A 16,929-nucleotide genomic window follows, 5' to 3' on the forward strand; every position below is an offset into this window, starting at 1 on the left:
AAAAACTCGAATGTTTTGATACATAGATCCCTTTTTATTTTCACCACTACAGTTGTTCAATTTCAAGATATTGAATACAGAATCTTTAGTGTTCTACATAATATCAGTTAAACAACAATTTTATTTAAGAGTAAAATATACCACAACTATTCTAAAGTGATTAAAATCCATCTCATCTCGTAACAAGTTATATTGGCTATGATTGTCTATGAGGTTCTCATGCAGGTTCTCTTCAATGGAAGCTTACAGAAATTAAAGGGTAAGTTACATCAAACTTTACGCGAGTTGTTCGGAGGCTTTAATCAACTTCTGTGAAAATGTCAGTTTTTTAAAATTAGACCAATCAGTAAGACTATAACCAAGTGCCTTAGAAACGAGATGAACGGGTTTTTCTACAAGCAGTTGTGAGGTCGGAAATATAAACTATTTGTACGTTTTTTTTTTCAATATCGATTAAATTGTTTGGTCAGAAATAACAATAGCATCAATTCTTGGAAACAAGAATTATCTCGCTTGGATTCATGACTCATGCAGTAGCCTATCTATATTAATATTATACACGACATACCCAATATATGAACCTTCAGACAAGGAAAGGACCTTGAATCCAGGAAACACTAACTTTCTAACTATACCAAGTCACCGACAAATAACTCGGTTTAATTAAATGAATAAAATAACAAAACTTGCTGATACAACTGAGGGTCTCGTCCGTCGATTAAAAGTTAAGACCATGAGCAGTTCTTGAAAGGCTGACGCGCAAAAAAGTTAGTTCCTTGATCTGTTCTTGCTGAAGTAAAACCACTCCATTGAGCTTCATTTGACGAACACACTTTTGACGCATTCAATTTCTGTCCGTCTCCTAAACATCTTTGGTTGAGAATATCGTCAAATGGCGTGTACTCAGAATGATTTGGGAATGATGATTGAAAGTTATTAGAATGATTTCTTGCGTGTCTTTCTGTGTAATGTTTAGGCTGTCTGTCTTCTTCATATAAAGCTCTGGTCGGAGCATTACATGACCTATGCAAGATAGGATTAGTTCTGGGTGGAACAACATTGTAGGGTGGAGAAACTTGTGGGCTAGGATAGACTTCTTCTCCTAAAGAGGAATAGTTTGGACAAAACCTTGGCTGAATTTTATCTTTGCCATGAAGAACGTTTGAGTTGAAAGCGTATTGTGTTGAGTTTGTGTTTAATGGCATTACAGCATGGGGATTTTGTGTTGGTGGATAGTACAATTCTGAATCAGCAAGGGTAGGATTTGACGAGGAAATATTTTGCTCTGTTCTGTGAGTTGGATATCGTGTTAGGTTTTCACAAGGAAGTGTGATATCTTTCTCTCCTGCTTGATATGGAAGCTCTCCACCTTGCTGTCTGAAAGGGTTGTTGTCTTGAGGTGAAAGCATTGATACGGTGTTAGCAGAAGGAAAATACCCTGTGTTGTTAATAACGCTTGTTCTTTCACGAGATGGCCATGTATCGTCTTCTATGTTTTCATTTTGTGCTGACACAGGACTTGTGTCACGAGATGACTGACTGGTGCTTCGTGATGAAGTTTCGCCGTAACTTCTTTCTGAGTTTTGACCTGGTTTCTTTTTAAATCTTTTCCGACGTCGTAGGTAACTGCCATTTTCAAACATGTTGTAACTGTCCGGGTGCAGAGTCCAGTAGGATCCTTTGCCAGATTTCTTATCATCGCGAGGGACTTTTTCAAAACAATCATTTAGACTTAAGTTATGTCTGATAGAGTTTTGCCATCCATGACGATTTTTCCTGTAATAGGGAAATCGTTCAATAATGAACTGATAAATACCGTTCAGTGTAATCTTTTTATCTGGTTGACTTTCAACCGCCATGGCTATTAAGGCAATATAACTGTACGGCGGTTTCACCTTGTCTTCATTACCAGAAATACATTTACATGGGGACCAGATATATTCCTGAGGCTGGGTAGGAACATAAGGAAAATAAGAATAATGCATTGTAGGACAGTTATGGTGTCCGGTTCTGCAATTGAAATCAACTTGATTTGTGTTTGAAAATGTCCTAGAACCCATATCTTGCCCTGGAACGTGTTGGAAGTTCGCCATTCTCTGCTTTGTGATAATCTTCTTTTTTGTCAACTCTTCTCCTTGTGATATTCTGGAACATTTAACTGTCGCAATTAACAGCTATTTAAGAACGCATTTATATAGGATACCTAGCATTGTTTGAGAGCTGATCATATGTTCCTGCCAAGTCTGTCTCATGCCACCCTGCTGTTTAATATGACTTCGTGTGAAGGCTTCATGCACTAGGAAAAAGGTCAATAGCTCATTGTAAAACCGGACACCATCTCAAGCGATTATTTAAATCTTTATCATATATGAAAGTCTGTAGGCTTCCACCACGAAGAAGAAAGTATTCCAGCTTGCCTGACGACATCCACTGGTAATAATAAGTCATTTGCTAGGAACTAACAATTTAGCAAATAGCTGTAAAAGCTAAAATTAGGCTAATTTTGCTCAAAGATATAATCAAAAGACTGTGTGTGAGTCGTATCCCACACCTAAGGCTAAAAAGATCATTAGCTTGGTGCCTGGTAATTGAGGAAAACAGAACTGTCCTGAAACACAACTGATCAAATTGGTTTCACTATATCTTGGCAGTTAGCTAGTTCTAGGTCTCTGAATGAATATATTGACAATAAATTATCAGTTTGTCTCAATTACCAGAATATACCACATATAATAATGGTCAATTATAATTTTAATTCTTGTGTTTTGGCAGGTTGGTCACCAACTGTTGTACGATTATTCTTAGCATTTTCATCATGTAGTTTCATATACCTATAGAACAACACTGATATTAGTTCCTACGTTTTCAGGCAGTTTTTAGTTATAAAGGTTTGCTTCAAAGAAATCGATTGGGTTTGACAAAAGAATAACGCTCACATCTTCATTATTTTCAACAATTTTTTTTCTTCTAATTTTGAGTTTTTGAGACAACCCGTTGTGAATTGTCTCCCAGATTGTTTTTCTCGAAGAACTTCGTACGGAGTTTCGACCTGGGTGCTGCAATACATGACATCTCTGAACTTAACTTGCTGTTTACCCCACCAAAAGTTGCTTCTGATACTTGCTGTTAAGTTTGCTTAAAAAACAAACATGAGCCCAGTGAGGCAGAACACCAGTAAGAATATGGTGTTTATATAATGAAACAATAAATAACACTAACTATGCGTTACCATGCACCCTTCTTTTACAAACTAGCACTAGGCACGTTTGTTAAAAACGGCCACACCGGGAACTAGGTAAGATTGATCGGGCAAACAGTTACTGTGGCTGGCAAAGATAATGCACGAAGTGTGTCTAAACAAACTTTTCGGAATTGAAACGTGAAAGACATTCCAGAGTTAGAGCATAGTTAGAGACAGCGACATCATTCAGCTGGGTCCGGTTGTTCAAAAGGCGTTTAGCTTAAACGTTGGATAAGTTCAAAGTGGAAAACAAAATTATCTGTTTATTGAACAACTGAGCTGAAATCTCTCGATGTAAATAGTTTAATTTTCAATGGAAGTACATATTTAATGCATAGGATGCAGGTTCAGTCATTCACAAGATCTATGAGAGTATTTTTAAACTTTGGCTTATCCGCCGTTTAAGCTAAACGCCTTTCGAACAACCGGACCCTGGTAAATAAAAGTGGCCGGTGGGGGAAGAACTGAAATTCTACTTATTTATTTAAAAGCGAGATTGTTTCGTGTGAAAAAAGTGCAATTTTTTATGAAAATTTCCATAGTATTTTTAAAATCAAAAATACTCCTATTTCAGTCGCGGTTGTAGGGGTAGTCAAATAATTTACTACAGCTTAAATTCGCAATCGCATTTGTAGATTTTTATTTCCAATCTATAACCAATAAATAAGGTGTTTTGAATTTAAAATTAAGCAGTGTAATTTATTCCGGCACTGTCCTATTTTATGATGAAATATGAACTACGGTGTGAAATGTGAAATATGATTTTATGGTTCTAGGTTCTATGGTTCTGTCGTTCAATAGTAGCAACTCTTTTAAGGGATTTCGAGCGGGGGAGGGGAGATTGACAAAGAGGGACCTCTCTCGACGAATTGTTGTGTTATCAAGGAAACACATTATATTAGTTTACATTGCTAGAGAAAAATGATTCCAGACAAACAATTTATAAAATGAAAACTAAGTTTAATTTTAGAAGGCTTTGCTGCTCGGAAGAGGCTGGTATTGAATCATATATGATAAAAATCGTTACGTCATAAAGCTTAGAATAAGGTCAAAGGTTTACGATTTAAACTGAATTTTAAAAGGTGAGAAGATATAGTTTGGTTTTTCTAAGATTAAGGTTGTGATACCCATTCTTACCTTTATAGATATCTTATTCACATCTCAGTTCAGCAAGGATTCATTTATATCCAATTAAACATGAACTCCAGAGGTGATCTAGGTTCACCGACAACCATATGGAAACTAAATCTTTTCTGAATTAACACCAGCAGCAAAAGCTCGCAGCATTGAAAGATAAGATTATATTACTGAAGCAATGAAGTTAGCACTTTGTCAACCATTTCTTAGATATAAAACTCTTTAGTTGACCGAGGCTGTAGAAAAGCATCTTTATACAGTGCCTGCAGGAAACTTGTGCTACTGTAATGAAGTGTGAGACCATGCATCATCTGTACAAGGTATGACCTTCGCTCTCCGAGTGTGAAAATACTTCCTTATCCCTTTCATACTTCATTAATATTAGCTCTGGAAATAATTGTTTCCCAATTAAACGTTAAGAAAGGCAAGGTGTACGTTCTGCAATTCAGTCATTCACAGCGGACAAACGTACGTTTGCGACGACTGAACAAATTTTCTTTGAAGCAAAACAATTTATCTAGCTGCCGATAATTTTTTATCATAACATGCTCAGCATAAACTTTGTTGAGTTAAACGTTGAGTAAGCGTTCTTGTCAATAAACTTCGTTTATATATGTGTATAGAATAACATGGCAAAAAATTGGACTAAAAGGCTTTGCTTTATTACTGCGTTTGTGTATTTTCTGAATAAACGTAAACGGGAACTCTCTTGTTTTTTGTTTTTAATCAATAACTCGTAAATCGTTTATTTTGACAGACTATAGAATTCCTGCATTTTTTTGCTATGTTCAAAAATATTGAATTCACATTTAATCTAAACAAAGAAACTAATCGTAAGGTTGAAGTGGCTTGCGTGAATCACTGGCGTTTTCGTCAGGATTTTACGTTCACAACGTACAAACTCACAACGTTTAGTATAAGCCACAGTATAGGTTCTAACATGTTGATACAACTCTTATTTATAACCAGATTACTCTTTTAAGATTTCCCTTATTACGACGCTTTTCCTATAGAAAGGATTTTAACGGATTTTCTTGGTTACTCGAAATATCATTGGAAGTGAAATAATTCAATCTAAATAATTGGTTTCACTCTGACGAAGTGACCATCTTCCCTATGTTATCAATGGACCATATAAAAACTTTATTTCGAAAGTAATTTCATTTCGAAGTTGTCTTCGCGGCCTCAACTATTACAACGAGTTGAAATTCTTTATATGAAAGTCTTTTTGGATTGAACTAAGGTGGTCAGATTGCAGTTCTTAAGATGGAAAATTAATGCCAATTCTTTCACAATACAGTAGATTAATAATATTTGTTTATACAACGTTGACGTCGATCTTCTCTTCTTACTGTAAGCTCGTAAAATCTGCCAAATCTTTTGGAACTGACCTGCCTAATCAACCGGATGGAGTAAATCATTTTCGTTCATTAGTCAAATAATATAGATCAGACACATTACAAAGACTCGAATGTTTTGATACATAGATCCCTTTTTATTTTCACCACTACAGTTGTTCAATTTAAAGATATTGAATACAGAATCTTTAGTGTTCTACATAATATCAGTTAAACAACAATTTTATTTAAGAGTAAAATATACCACAACTATTCTAAAGTGATTAAAATCCATCTCATCTCGTCACAAGTTATATTGGCTATAATTATCCATGAGGTTCTCAGGTTCTCTTCAATGGAAGCTCACAGAAATTAAAGGATAATTTACATCAAACTTTACGCGAGTTGTTCGGAGGCTTTAATCAACTTCTGTGAAAATGTCAGTTCTTTGAAATTAGACCAATCAGTAAGACTATAGCCAAATGCCTTCGAAACGAGATGAACGGGTTTTTCTACAAGCAGTTGTGAAGTCTGAACTATAAACTATTTGTACGTTTTTTTCAATATTGATTAAATTGTTTGGTCAGAAATAACAATAGCATCAACTCTTGGAGACAAAAATTATCTCACTTGGATTCATGACTCATGCAGTATCTATATTAATATTATACACGACATACCCAATATATGAACCTTCAGACAAGGAAAGGACCTTGAAACCAGAAAACACTAACTTTCTAACTATACCAAGTCACCGACAAATAACTCGGTTTAATTAGATGAATAAAATAACAAAACTTGCTGACACAATTGAGGGTCTCGTCCGTCGATTAAAAGCTAAGACCATGAGCAGTTCTTGAAAGGATGACGCGCAAAAAAGTTAGTTCCTTGATCTGTTCTTGCTGAAGTGAAACCACTCCATTGAGCTTCATTTGACGAACACACTTTTGACGCATTCAATTCTGTCCGTCTCCTAAACATCTTTGGTTGAGAATATCGTCAAATGGCGTGTACTCAGAATGATTTGGGAATGATGATTGAAAGTTATTAGCATGATTTCTTGCGTGTTTTTCTGTGTAATGTTTAGGCTGTCTGTCTTCTTCATATAAAGCTCTGGTCGGAGCATTACATGACCTATGCAAGATAGGATTAGTTCTGGGTGGAACAACATTGTAGGGTGGAGAAACTTGTGGGCTAGGATAGACTTCTTCTCCTAAAGAGGAATAGTTTGGACAAAACCTTGGCTGAATTTTATCTTTGCCATGAAGAACGTTTGAGTTGAAAGCGTATTGTGTTGAGTTTGTGTTTAATGGCATTACAGCATGGGGATTTTGTGTTGGTGGATAGTACAATTCTGAATAGGGAAGGGTAGGATTTGACGAGGAAATATTTTGCTCTGTTCTGTGAGTTGGATATCGTGTTAGGTTTTCACAAGGAAGTGTGATATCTTTCTCTCCTGCTTGAAATGGAAGCTCTCCACCTTGCTGTCTGAAAGGGTTGTTGTCTTGAGGTGAAAGCGTTGATACCGTGTTAGCAGAAGGAAAATACCCTGTGTTGTTAATAACGCTTGTTCTTTCACGAGATGGCCATGTATCGTCTTCTATGTTTTCATTTTGTGCTGACACAGGACTTGTGTCACGAGATGACTGACTGGTGCTTCGTGATGAAGTTTCGCCGTAACTTCTTTCTGAGTTTTGACCTGGTTTCTTTTTAAATTTATTCTCACGTCGTAAGTAACTGCCATTTTCAAACATGTTGTAACTATCCGGGTGCAGAGTCCAGTAAGATCCTTTGCCAGATTTCTTATCATCGCGAGGGACTTTTTCAAAACAATCATTTAGACTTAGGTTATGTCTGATAGAGTTTTGCCATCCATGACGATTTTTCCTGTAATAGGGAAATCGTTCAATAATGAACTGATAAATACCGTTCAGTGTAATCTTTTTATCTGGTTGACTTTCAACCGCCATGGCTATTAGGGCAATATAACTGTACGGCGGTTTCACCTTGTCTTCATTACCAGAAATACATTTACATGGGGACCAGATATATTCCTGAGGCTGGGTAGGAACATAAGGAAAATAAGAGTAATGCATTGTAGGACAGGTATGGTGTTCCGTTCTGCAATTGAAATCAACTTGATTTTGGTTTGAAAATGTCCTAGAACCCATATCTTGCCCTGGAACGTGTTGGAAGTTCGCCATTCTCTGCTTTGTGATAATCTTCTTTTTTGTCAACTCTTCTCCTTGTGATATTCTGGAACATTTAACTGTCGCAATTAACAGCTATTTAAGAACGCATTTATATAGGATACCTAGCATTGTTTGAGAGCTGATCATATGTTCCTGCCAAGTCTGTCTCATGCCACCCTGCTGTTTAATATGACTTCGTGTGAAGGCTTCATGCACTAAGAAAAAGGTCAATAGCTCATTGTAAAACCGGACACCATCTCAAGCGATTATTTAAATCTTTATCATATATGAAAGTCTGTAGGCTTCCACCACGAAGAAGAAAGTATTCCAGCTTGCCTGACGACATCGATTGGTAATAATAAGTCATTTGCTAGGAACTAACAATTTAGCAAATAGCTGTAAAAGCTAAAATTAGGCTAATTTTGCTAAAAGATATAATCAAAAGACTGTGTGTAAGTCGTATCCCACACGTAAGGCTAGGAAGATCATTAGCTTGGTGCCTGGTAATTGAGGAAAACAGAACTGTCCTGAAACACAACTGATCAAATTGGTTTAACTATATTTTGGCAGTTAGCTAGTTCTAGGTTTCTGAATGTTTTGACAATAAATTATCCGTTTGTCTCAATTACCAGAATATACTACATATAATAATGGTCAATTATAATTTTAATTTTTGTGTTTTGGCAGGTTGGTCACCAACTGTTGTACGATTATTCTTAGCATTTTCATCATGCAGTTTCATACACCTATAGAACAGCACTGATATCAGTTCATACGTTTTCAGGCAGTTTTTAGTTATAAAGGTTTGCTTCAAAGAAATCGATTGGGTTTGACAAAAGAATAACGCTCACATCTTCATTATTTTCAACAATTTTTTTTCTTCTAATTTTGGGTTTTTAAGACAACCCGTTGTGAATTGTCTCCCAGATTGTTTTTCTCGAAGAACTTCGTACGGAGTTTCGACCTGGGTGCTGCAATACATGACATCTCTGAACTTAACTTGCTGTTTACCCCACCAAAAGTTGCTTCTGATACTTGCTGTTAAGTTTGCTTAAAAAACAAACATGAGCCCAGTGAGGCAGAACACCAGTAAGAATATGGTGTTTATATAATGAAACAATAAATAACACTAACTATGCGTTACCATGCACCCTTCTTTTACAAACTAGCACTAAGCACGTTTGTTAAAAACGGCCACACGGGGAACTTGGTAAGATTGATCGGGCAAACAGTTACTGTGGCTGGCAAAGATAATGCACGAAGTGTGTCTAAACAAACTTTTCTGAAACGTGAAAGACATTTCAGAGTTAGAGCATAGTTAGAGACAGCGACATCATTCAGCTGGTAAATAAAAGTGACCAGTGGGGGGAAGAACTGAAATTCTACTTTTTTAAAAGCGAGATTGTTTCGTGTGAAAAAGGTGCAATTTTTTATGAAAATTTCCATAGCATTTTTAAAATCAAAAATACTTCTATTTCAGTCGCGGTTGTAGGGGTAGTCAGAATAATTTACTACAGCTTAATTTCGCAATCGCATTGGTAGATTTTTATTTTGAATCCATAACCAATAAATAAGGTGTTTTGAATTTAAAATTTATTCCGGCACTGTCCTATTTTATGATGAAATATGAACTACGGTGTGAAATGTGAAATATGATTTTATGGTTCTAGGTTATATGGTAGAACTGTCGTTCAATAGCAGGAACTCTTTTAAGGGATTTCGAGTGGAGGGGAGATTGCCAAAGTGGGACCTCTCTCGACGAATTGTTGTGAACTGTTATCAATGTTTTTCTTTCAACAGGGGGACCAACATGGGGAATAGGGGTACCTTGAGCCCCCAGTCTATGGTTAAAAGAGGTCCTGTTCTAGGGTTCTATAGTTCTATGATTGTATGGTTCTACGGTTCTATATGGTTCTATGGTTCTACGGTTCTACGGTTCTATGGTTCTATGGTTCTATGGTTCTATGGTTCTACGGTTCTATTGTTTTATGGTTCTATGGTTGTATGGTTCTTCCGTTTTCGCGACTCCTCTGCCATGAAAAGACTGGGCATGACCCTCGAGGATTTCCGGCCAGAGGTGTCGTACTGGCGTTCCAAAGGTGATTCAATTCTGGGCGAAATATTGTGAAATATCAAATATTTCTTCTTAAATCTTAACACAAAGTAAGTTGTTTCTTTTCTCACGATAGTTAAATGTTTGTGGATAGTAGGTCTTAACGAAATTGGATGGAGAACACTTGGATTGTCACATTTACCTTAGCAATATTTCATGTTTAATACAATATGGCCTCCAGGCGGAACTCAGATTTCAACATTATGTATATTACAATTTTGCAAGTAAAACTTCCTTTTGGTCACTGAATGTATCGTATATGAATTTATAACAGAGAATAATTACCTCGAATAATCTCTTCTTCTATCCTATTTGTGTTGACTGTATACACAAGTACACAACATAATATTATTTATAAAGTTCCATATTGTTGAAATATTGTGTGCATTTATCTTTTATGTTTTATTATTTCAGAGTTACGTTGATAGAATTCACTGACTGCTGCAACAATGACGGACTCGAAGTATTTTACAACAACCAAGAAAGGTGCTATGATAATATAAAATGATATATATTTTCTGGGTTTTAGGGGCTAAATTAATTGATTGGGTAAAAATGGCACTTGAGAGTCACCTGATTACAAGCAGTCTGCAATAAGAATGTTAAACTTTATTCCAAAGAACTTGTATTGAGGGTTGTCCAGTGTACAGCATATAATTTTGGTGACAAGTTTGTGAAATTATGATAGTAATGACAATATTTTGTTCTTTTTCCTCTTCATTGCCATCAACAAACACAATTGGAATATTGGATGCATTTCAGGTGAAATATTTGAACTGAAAGCTGAGTTGAACAGTGAGAAAAAAGATAGAAAAAAAGAAGCTGTTAAAAAAGTGATCGCTAGTATGACTGTAGGGAAAGATGTCAGGTACCTATGTTATTTTTACATCAATGGTCCACCTCTAAGCCTGGATTGGTTTAAAATTCGATTTTTGTAGAATTAATTTTTTCACATGTTCACAAACACCATGCAAGTCTTTTACAGAGCTAGAAAAGCTGACATTGCAAAAAGTAACATTTACATAGATTCAGCTATATTGCTATGAACATGGATTCTGTTCTGGGTTTTTTTTACTTTGACTAAACTTGTTCTAATTTTTTTCAGTTCATTATTTCCTGATGTTGTTAACTGTATGCAAACTGACAACTTAGAGTTAAAGAAATTAGTCTATCTTTATCTCATGAATTACGCTAAATCTCAACCTGATATGGCTATCATGGCTGTAAATACCTTTGTCAAGGTAAATTAGAATCTTTTTTAAATTATAAAAGCTTGTGCGACAGTCTACGTAGAGATGGATGGATGGCTGCTTAGTCAGAGATTCGCTCTGAAAAACTGTGAAGTAACAACCACTGATAAAATTATTTTCATCTTCAGGACTGTGATGATCCAAACCCACTGATCAGAGCTTTAGCTGTGCGTACTATGGGTTGTATCAGAGTGGATAAGATCACTGAGTATTTGTGTGAGCCGTTAAGAAAATGCTTGAAAGATGAAGATCCATATGTCAGAAAAACTGCTGCTGTCTGTGTTGCAAAACTTCATGATATTAATGCACAGCTTGTGGAAGATCAAGGATTTCTGGACCAATTGAAAGAACTGCTCTCTGACTCTAATCCTATGGTAATGTTGAAATTTTTACTGTAATTAGTCATGGCCATCAATCACTTTCACAATAAGTAATATTCATTTGAATGTTGCAAGATTTTCTATCAAACATGGTATTCTTTATATTCTAGGTTGTTGCAAATGCTGTTGCTGCATTGAGTGAGATTAGTGATGTGTCAACATCTGCTGCTGAAGCATTGGAACTTAATTCACAGACAGTGAACAAATTATGCACAGCATTAAATGAAATGCACTGAGTATGTATTGATAACAAACTTCTCACTTGTTATAATTGATGTTTCAGTATGTATTTTCAGTTTAGAAAATATTTCTGTTGAATATATTTGTAGATGGGGTCAAATCTTCATTCTGGATTGTTTGGCAACTTACAATCCTCGTGATGACAAGGAAGCTCAAAGGTATCACAGTGATTGTTTACCACAATATTTTATGGCATCAGTGGTAATTAAATTTCATATTCTAGTGTATGTGAAAGAGTGACACCAAGACTGTCTCATGCTAATGCTGCTGTTGTTCTCTCGGCTGTAAAGGTATATATCAACTATGATATTCTGACGGTCTCCACTCATGAACTGATTTTGTTAGTTCTACAGATATAAATGGATATATTTTGCATAGGTTCTCATGAAATACATGGAAATCTTGGAGGGTTCCCCATTCACTCAAAGCCTGATAAAAAAACTGGCGCCACCACTTGGTAAGAATGAATCTTTAAAGAATGATTAGCTACAGTGTATTTAATCATATAGTTGTATTGTAAGTTCAAGTGTTGTGACCTTAAATGCTGTAACATGACAAATTTATCTCTGAACTTATTTTATCTTTGATATTAGTGACATTACTGTCCAGTGAGCCTGAAGTTCAGTATGTGGCCTTGAGGAATATAAACCTGATTGTTCAAAAGAGGTTAGTTTGTGTTGGATTTACTTCGTGTTAACTTAAAGTCATGTTATGCTGTTATATTTGTTTGGTTTCTGTGTTTTAGACCTGATATTCTACGGAATGAGATGAAAGTGTTTTTTGTGAAGTACAATGATCCAATATATGTGAAGCTGGAAAAGTTGGACATCATGATTCGTCTTGCAAATCAACAAAACATCGCACAAGTCTTAGCTGAACTGAAAGAGTGAGTAGAAATTTGTGCAGTTGGTTTACATTACACAACTAAAGAGCAGGCATTGTAAACTGTATAACCCTTGGTAAGCTGCCCTGTTAACAATCCAAAGATCATCTCCAAGTAATATTAAATCATTTTAGATATGCTACAGAAGTAGATGTTGATTTTGTGAGGAAATCTGTAAGGGCAATTGGTCGTTGTGCCATCAAAGTTGAGGTACTAAAATATGTTTATTAATCATCTTTGAAATAATTCCCTTTACATTCATTCATATATGTATTGTGTTTCTGTATTTTAGCAATCAGCAGAAAAGTGTGTCAGCACATTGCTGGATCTTATCCAGACTAAAGTTAACTATGTTGTGCAGGAGGCCATTGTGGTTATCAAGGTATATTCTATTCCCTTAAGTTTAAAAATTTACTTCAAATACATGCAACATATGTGCAAAATGATATAATACGCACATGAATATAAGCTACATGTGATAAAATAATTGTTCTTGCAGGATATTTTTCGTAAATATCCAAACAAGTATGAGAGCATCATATCAACCTTGTGTGAAAACCTAGACTCTCTTGATGAGTCTGAAGCAAGGTATGGTACAAGTGCTTTAAAAATGTCTGTGTTACACAATTTTTCATTCTTTTCAATATCTTTGGAAGCTTCAAATAATGGCAGGCAGTTCATCATGCCTTAAGTTTGAAATAGTTTCCTAAATTAAGGAAAGTCTGCCAGACAAGAGTCCAGTTTTATCCATGCTGACCTCTTCACTGTTGACATACATTTGCAACTTGGCATTGTAAAAAATTCAAAGTTTATTCACTTTCCTTCAGCTTCACCACAAAAGCATCATGATTACAATGTTTTTAGAGCATCAATGATTTGGATCATTGGAGAGTATGCAGAGAGAATTGATAATGCAGCTGAACTACTTGAATCTTTCCTTGAAGGTTTCCAAGATGAAAATACCCAGGTGCATGTCACTTGCTGTACTTAAATCAAGACATGAGTTTCATCTTGATAATCATTACAACATTATAATAAATAAGTAGAATATACATTGTAATCTGTTTTGCTAGGTTCAATTACAACTGTTGACTGGAATTGTAAAACTGTTTCTCAAACGGCCATCTGAAACTCAAGAGTTGGTTCAACAAGTGCTGAGTCTTGCCACACAAGACAGTGATAATCCTGATCTTAGAGATAGAGGCTACATATACTGGAGATTGCTTTCAACTGACCCTGCTGCTGCAAAGGTATTGATTATTGATATATGCTGGACCTGAATTATGCTGGGTGTCATATTCTCCTTCTCACTGTAGGAAGTTGTGTTGGCAGAGAAACCACTGATCTCTGAAGACACTGACTTGTTGGAGCCAACCTTACTGGATGAACTCATATGTCATATTTCATCATTGGCTTCAGTCTATCATAAACCACCCAGTGCCTTTGTTGAGGGCCGTACTTGTGCTCGTCGTTTTACATTGCCTGCAAGAGCTGAACCAACCCCTCCTAGTGCACAGACTGAATCAACCCCACCTGTTGCTCAACAAGCTACTGTCATTCCTTCACATCCACCACAAGGAGATTCATTGATTGGTGATCTCATTGGAATGGACTTTGGAGGTGGTATGCCTGCTCAGCCTGCTGCACCCATGCCACCTGCAGCTATGAGTAAGTTGAATGATATATTTGTAAATCATATAGCTCAATTGAGACAAAATGCCTGGTGCCTCTCTTTAATATCCAAGCAAGCAATTTATTTCCTCCACTGCGCCAAGCACCTGATTCTTCCAGTTTTTTATTTTGTAAGTTGTTGAAATGAGAAGGGGAGATCTATTGACTGCCTTCTAATATAGGTAACAGCCATAGTGGAATTGATCTGTTGGGAGCTGATCTTGGAGGTTTGCAGGTATATTCTCCAAAGATTATTTCATGTGTTAAAACTTCATAACAAGAGACAAAGAATGGCAGAGGGTGCTGTTTTAGCAAACTTGTGTTTACATAAGGAAAATTGTGTGTTCTCATAGCTTGGCGGTGGAGTATCTGGTGCTCCAGCCCCACCCAATGCTGGCGTGGTACCAGGATCATCAGGTGGTCTTGGTGATTTATTCAGTTTGTCTGGTGGTGCTGGACTCACGGCTGGTCATGTTACCTCCAAAGAGGTAAGTCAAAGAAATATCAAGCAAACAAGCATTGTATCCTGCAGAAGTCACTAATGGTTTGAATTAGGCATTCTAAAATCGCCTTTTGGAACAGAGCTTCCTGGAATTATGCATTATTGTTCTTTATTTTCTTTCAAAGGTTTGGTTGCCAGCTGCGAAAGGAAAGGGTCTTGAAATTTCTGGTAAGATACTATGTCTGTGTCTGTCTCTCATTATCTCTGTCTATCCCTCGATATCCCTGTCTCCCTAATGTCGTTTCTGCCTTTTGCCATCGTCATTCTTGTTCTTAGGAACCTTCTCACGACGTCAAGGTCAAATCTTTATGGAATGCTCAATCGCCAATCGAGCAATGCAAGCTATTGGGAATTTTGCTATACAATTCAATAAAAACAGGTGACTCGCTAATATTCCTACGAACTTCATCACGAATGGCTTTACACGAAATTTTCGTTACATCTATCACGTGTTCTATCACGTGTTCTGTCTAATTCAGAGGTAGTGATGTTATGAAACAATCCACACGACAGTTTTTTACGGTGTTTAATATGCACTTAAGTTAGGAAATGGTTAAAATAAAGAAATAAAGTAGGTTGAATAATGCTTTATTATTTAAAGTTTTGGTCTCGTCCCTGGAGCTCAATTACATGTTCCAAGTCCTTTACCTGCGAACCAATCTGCTGAAACATCTTTGTTGCTTACAACAAGTAAGAAATCTAACATAATTCACGAATCATTCATCAACATTGTGGCTAGCGCTAGTTTATCTCAAATGTCAAAACACGGCCTCCCTGACCTTGTTCTATTTTTTCAGCTGGTCCAATTCAACGGATGGATCCTCTCACCAACATTCAGGTCGCAATTAAGAACAACATTGATGTATTTTACTTCAGTTGCATTGTTCCAATGCACGTTCTTTTCATCGAGACTGGTCAAATGGGTTGGTTATCTTACGTAGCTGGATTAATATTTATCTATATGTCAACCAATCTATTTGTTTTCCTTAATGTATTTCATTTTCCTATTTCTAGATCGTAAAGTATTTTTAGCGATGTGGAAAGAGATTCCTGCATCGAACGAAGTCCAGAAACAGTTCCATTGTAATATCACTTCGGGTAAAGCACATTACATTTCATTTGATAGCATGCTGTAAATTGGTTTAATGTGTTAAATTATTTAATAATGTACTGACAGTTGTTTTTCTTTAATTCAGAAATGGCTCAGCAAAAACTTGCTGCAAACAATGTGTTCACTGTCGCCAAACGTACAGTGGATGGTCAGGTAATGAAACACTGGTGCTAAGCCAGACTCTATATTAGCGTACATGGGGTGTGAAAGTTATTTTTGGGGATGTGCGACTTACAGTGATCTCATGCTTTAATATAACAGGACATGTTGTATCAATCCTTGAAATTTACCAATAACATCTGGGTGTTGGCTGAACTGAAGATGGAGCCTAATAATACCAATGTTCAGGTAAGATTGAGACTTGTTATGATCACTTTACCCTCACAAGACTATAATTGTCGCCATGTTTGTCTTGTTTAGTTGGCTTTGAAGACACAAGCAATGGATGTAGTCAAAGGCGTCCAAGAAGCCTATGAAGCAATTCTTTCAAGTTAATTAAAAATGAATAACGAGCCACGCCAAACAAAGAGCCATAAGACTTAATTTTTCAATAATTCATTTAGTATTTGAAATAAAGTAGTCAACAATTTCTAATCATATCGTTCGGTGATGCCGTGTTGTTCATTCTACCGCATGCATAACCCGGCCGCTTTATACACAACCCCCTTTTCCGCGCCATTCCATACCTATCTCGAGGTACTGATGTGAGATTAGACCAGACTCAGAGATTGTGTCAAATTACTCGGGCTAAATTGCGCACGCAGTGTTTATTGAGCTAATTTGCGTTAATTGCTCATGTTGCTTACGTCATAATTGCTTCCACGCGATGTTCTGATTTGTCAAGTCTTTTCTTAAAAATGAGAAAGTGTTTC

General features: G+C 36.3%; 2 protein-coding genes across 2 annotated transcripts; one reads left to right on the top strand and one right to left on the bottom strand.

Moving 5' to 3' along the window:
- Positions 1 to 265: 265 nt before the first annotated feature.
- On the bottom strand, positions 266 to 2,166 carry LOC114516720 (forkhead box protein C2-like). Its single transcript, XM_028536271.1, has one exon. It carries the CDS (start codon positions 2,091 to 2,093, stop codon positions 726 to 728), a length of 1,368 nt encoding a protein of 455 aa, XP_028392072.1. The 5' UTR covers positions 2,094 to 2,166; the 3' UTR covers positions 266 to 725.
- Positions 2,167 to 9,960: 7,794 nt separating this feature from the next.
- On the top strand, positions 9,961 to 16,651 carry LOC114516498 (AP-1 complex subunit beta-1-like). Its single transcript, XM_028535999.1, is given in 28 exon segments — positions 9,961 to 10,070; positions 10,435 to 10,506; positions 10,783 to 10,888; positions 11,126 to 11,261; positions 11,399 to 11,644; positions 11,761 to 11,877; positions 11,879 to 11,886; positions 11,980 to 12,048; positions 12,114 to 12,180; positions 12,269 to 12,347; positions 12,484 to 12,556; positions 12,636 to 12,776; positions 12,908 to 12,983; positions 13,066 to 13,155; positions 13,273 to 13,361; positions 13,638 to 13,740; positions 13,847 to 14,023; positions 14,090 to 14,441; positions 14,627 to 14,679; positions 14,798 to 14,932; positions 15,072 to 15,114; positions 15,223 to 15,325; positions 15,548 to 15,636; positions 15,744 to 15,869; positions 15,961 to 16,044; positions 16,143 to 16,210; positions 16,319 to 16,405; positions 16,478 to 16,651. Coding segments are annotated over 27 exon segments (2,829 nt in total). The 5' UTR covers positions 9,961 to 10,070; positions 10,435 to 10,469; the 3' UTR covers positions 16,553 to 16,651.
- The last annotated feature ends 278 nt before the right edge of the window (positions 16,652 to 16,929 follow it).

This window comes from Dendronephthya gigantea, unplaced genomic scaffold, assembly GCF_004324835.1.
Source record: "Dendronephthya gigantea isolate DGI-Jeju-01 unplaced genomic scaffold, DenGig_1.0 000006F, whole genome shotgun sequence".
In the NCBI taxonomy this organism is placed as follows: Eukaryota; Metazoa; Cnidaria; class Anthozoa; order Malacalcyonacea; family Nephtheidae; genus Dendronephthya; species Dendronephthya gigantea.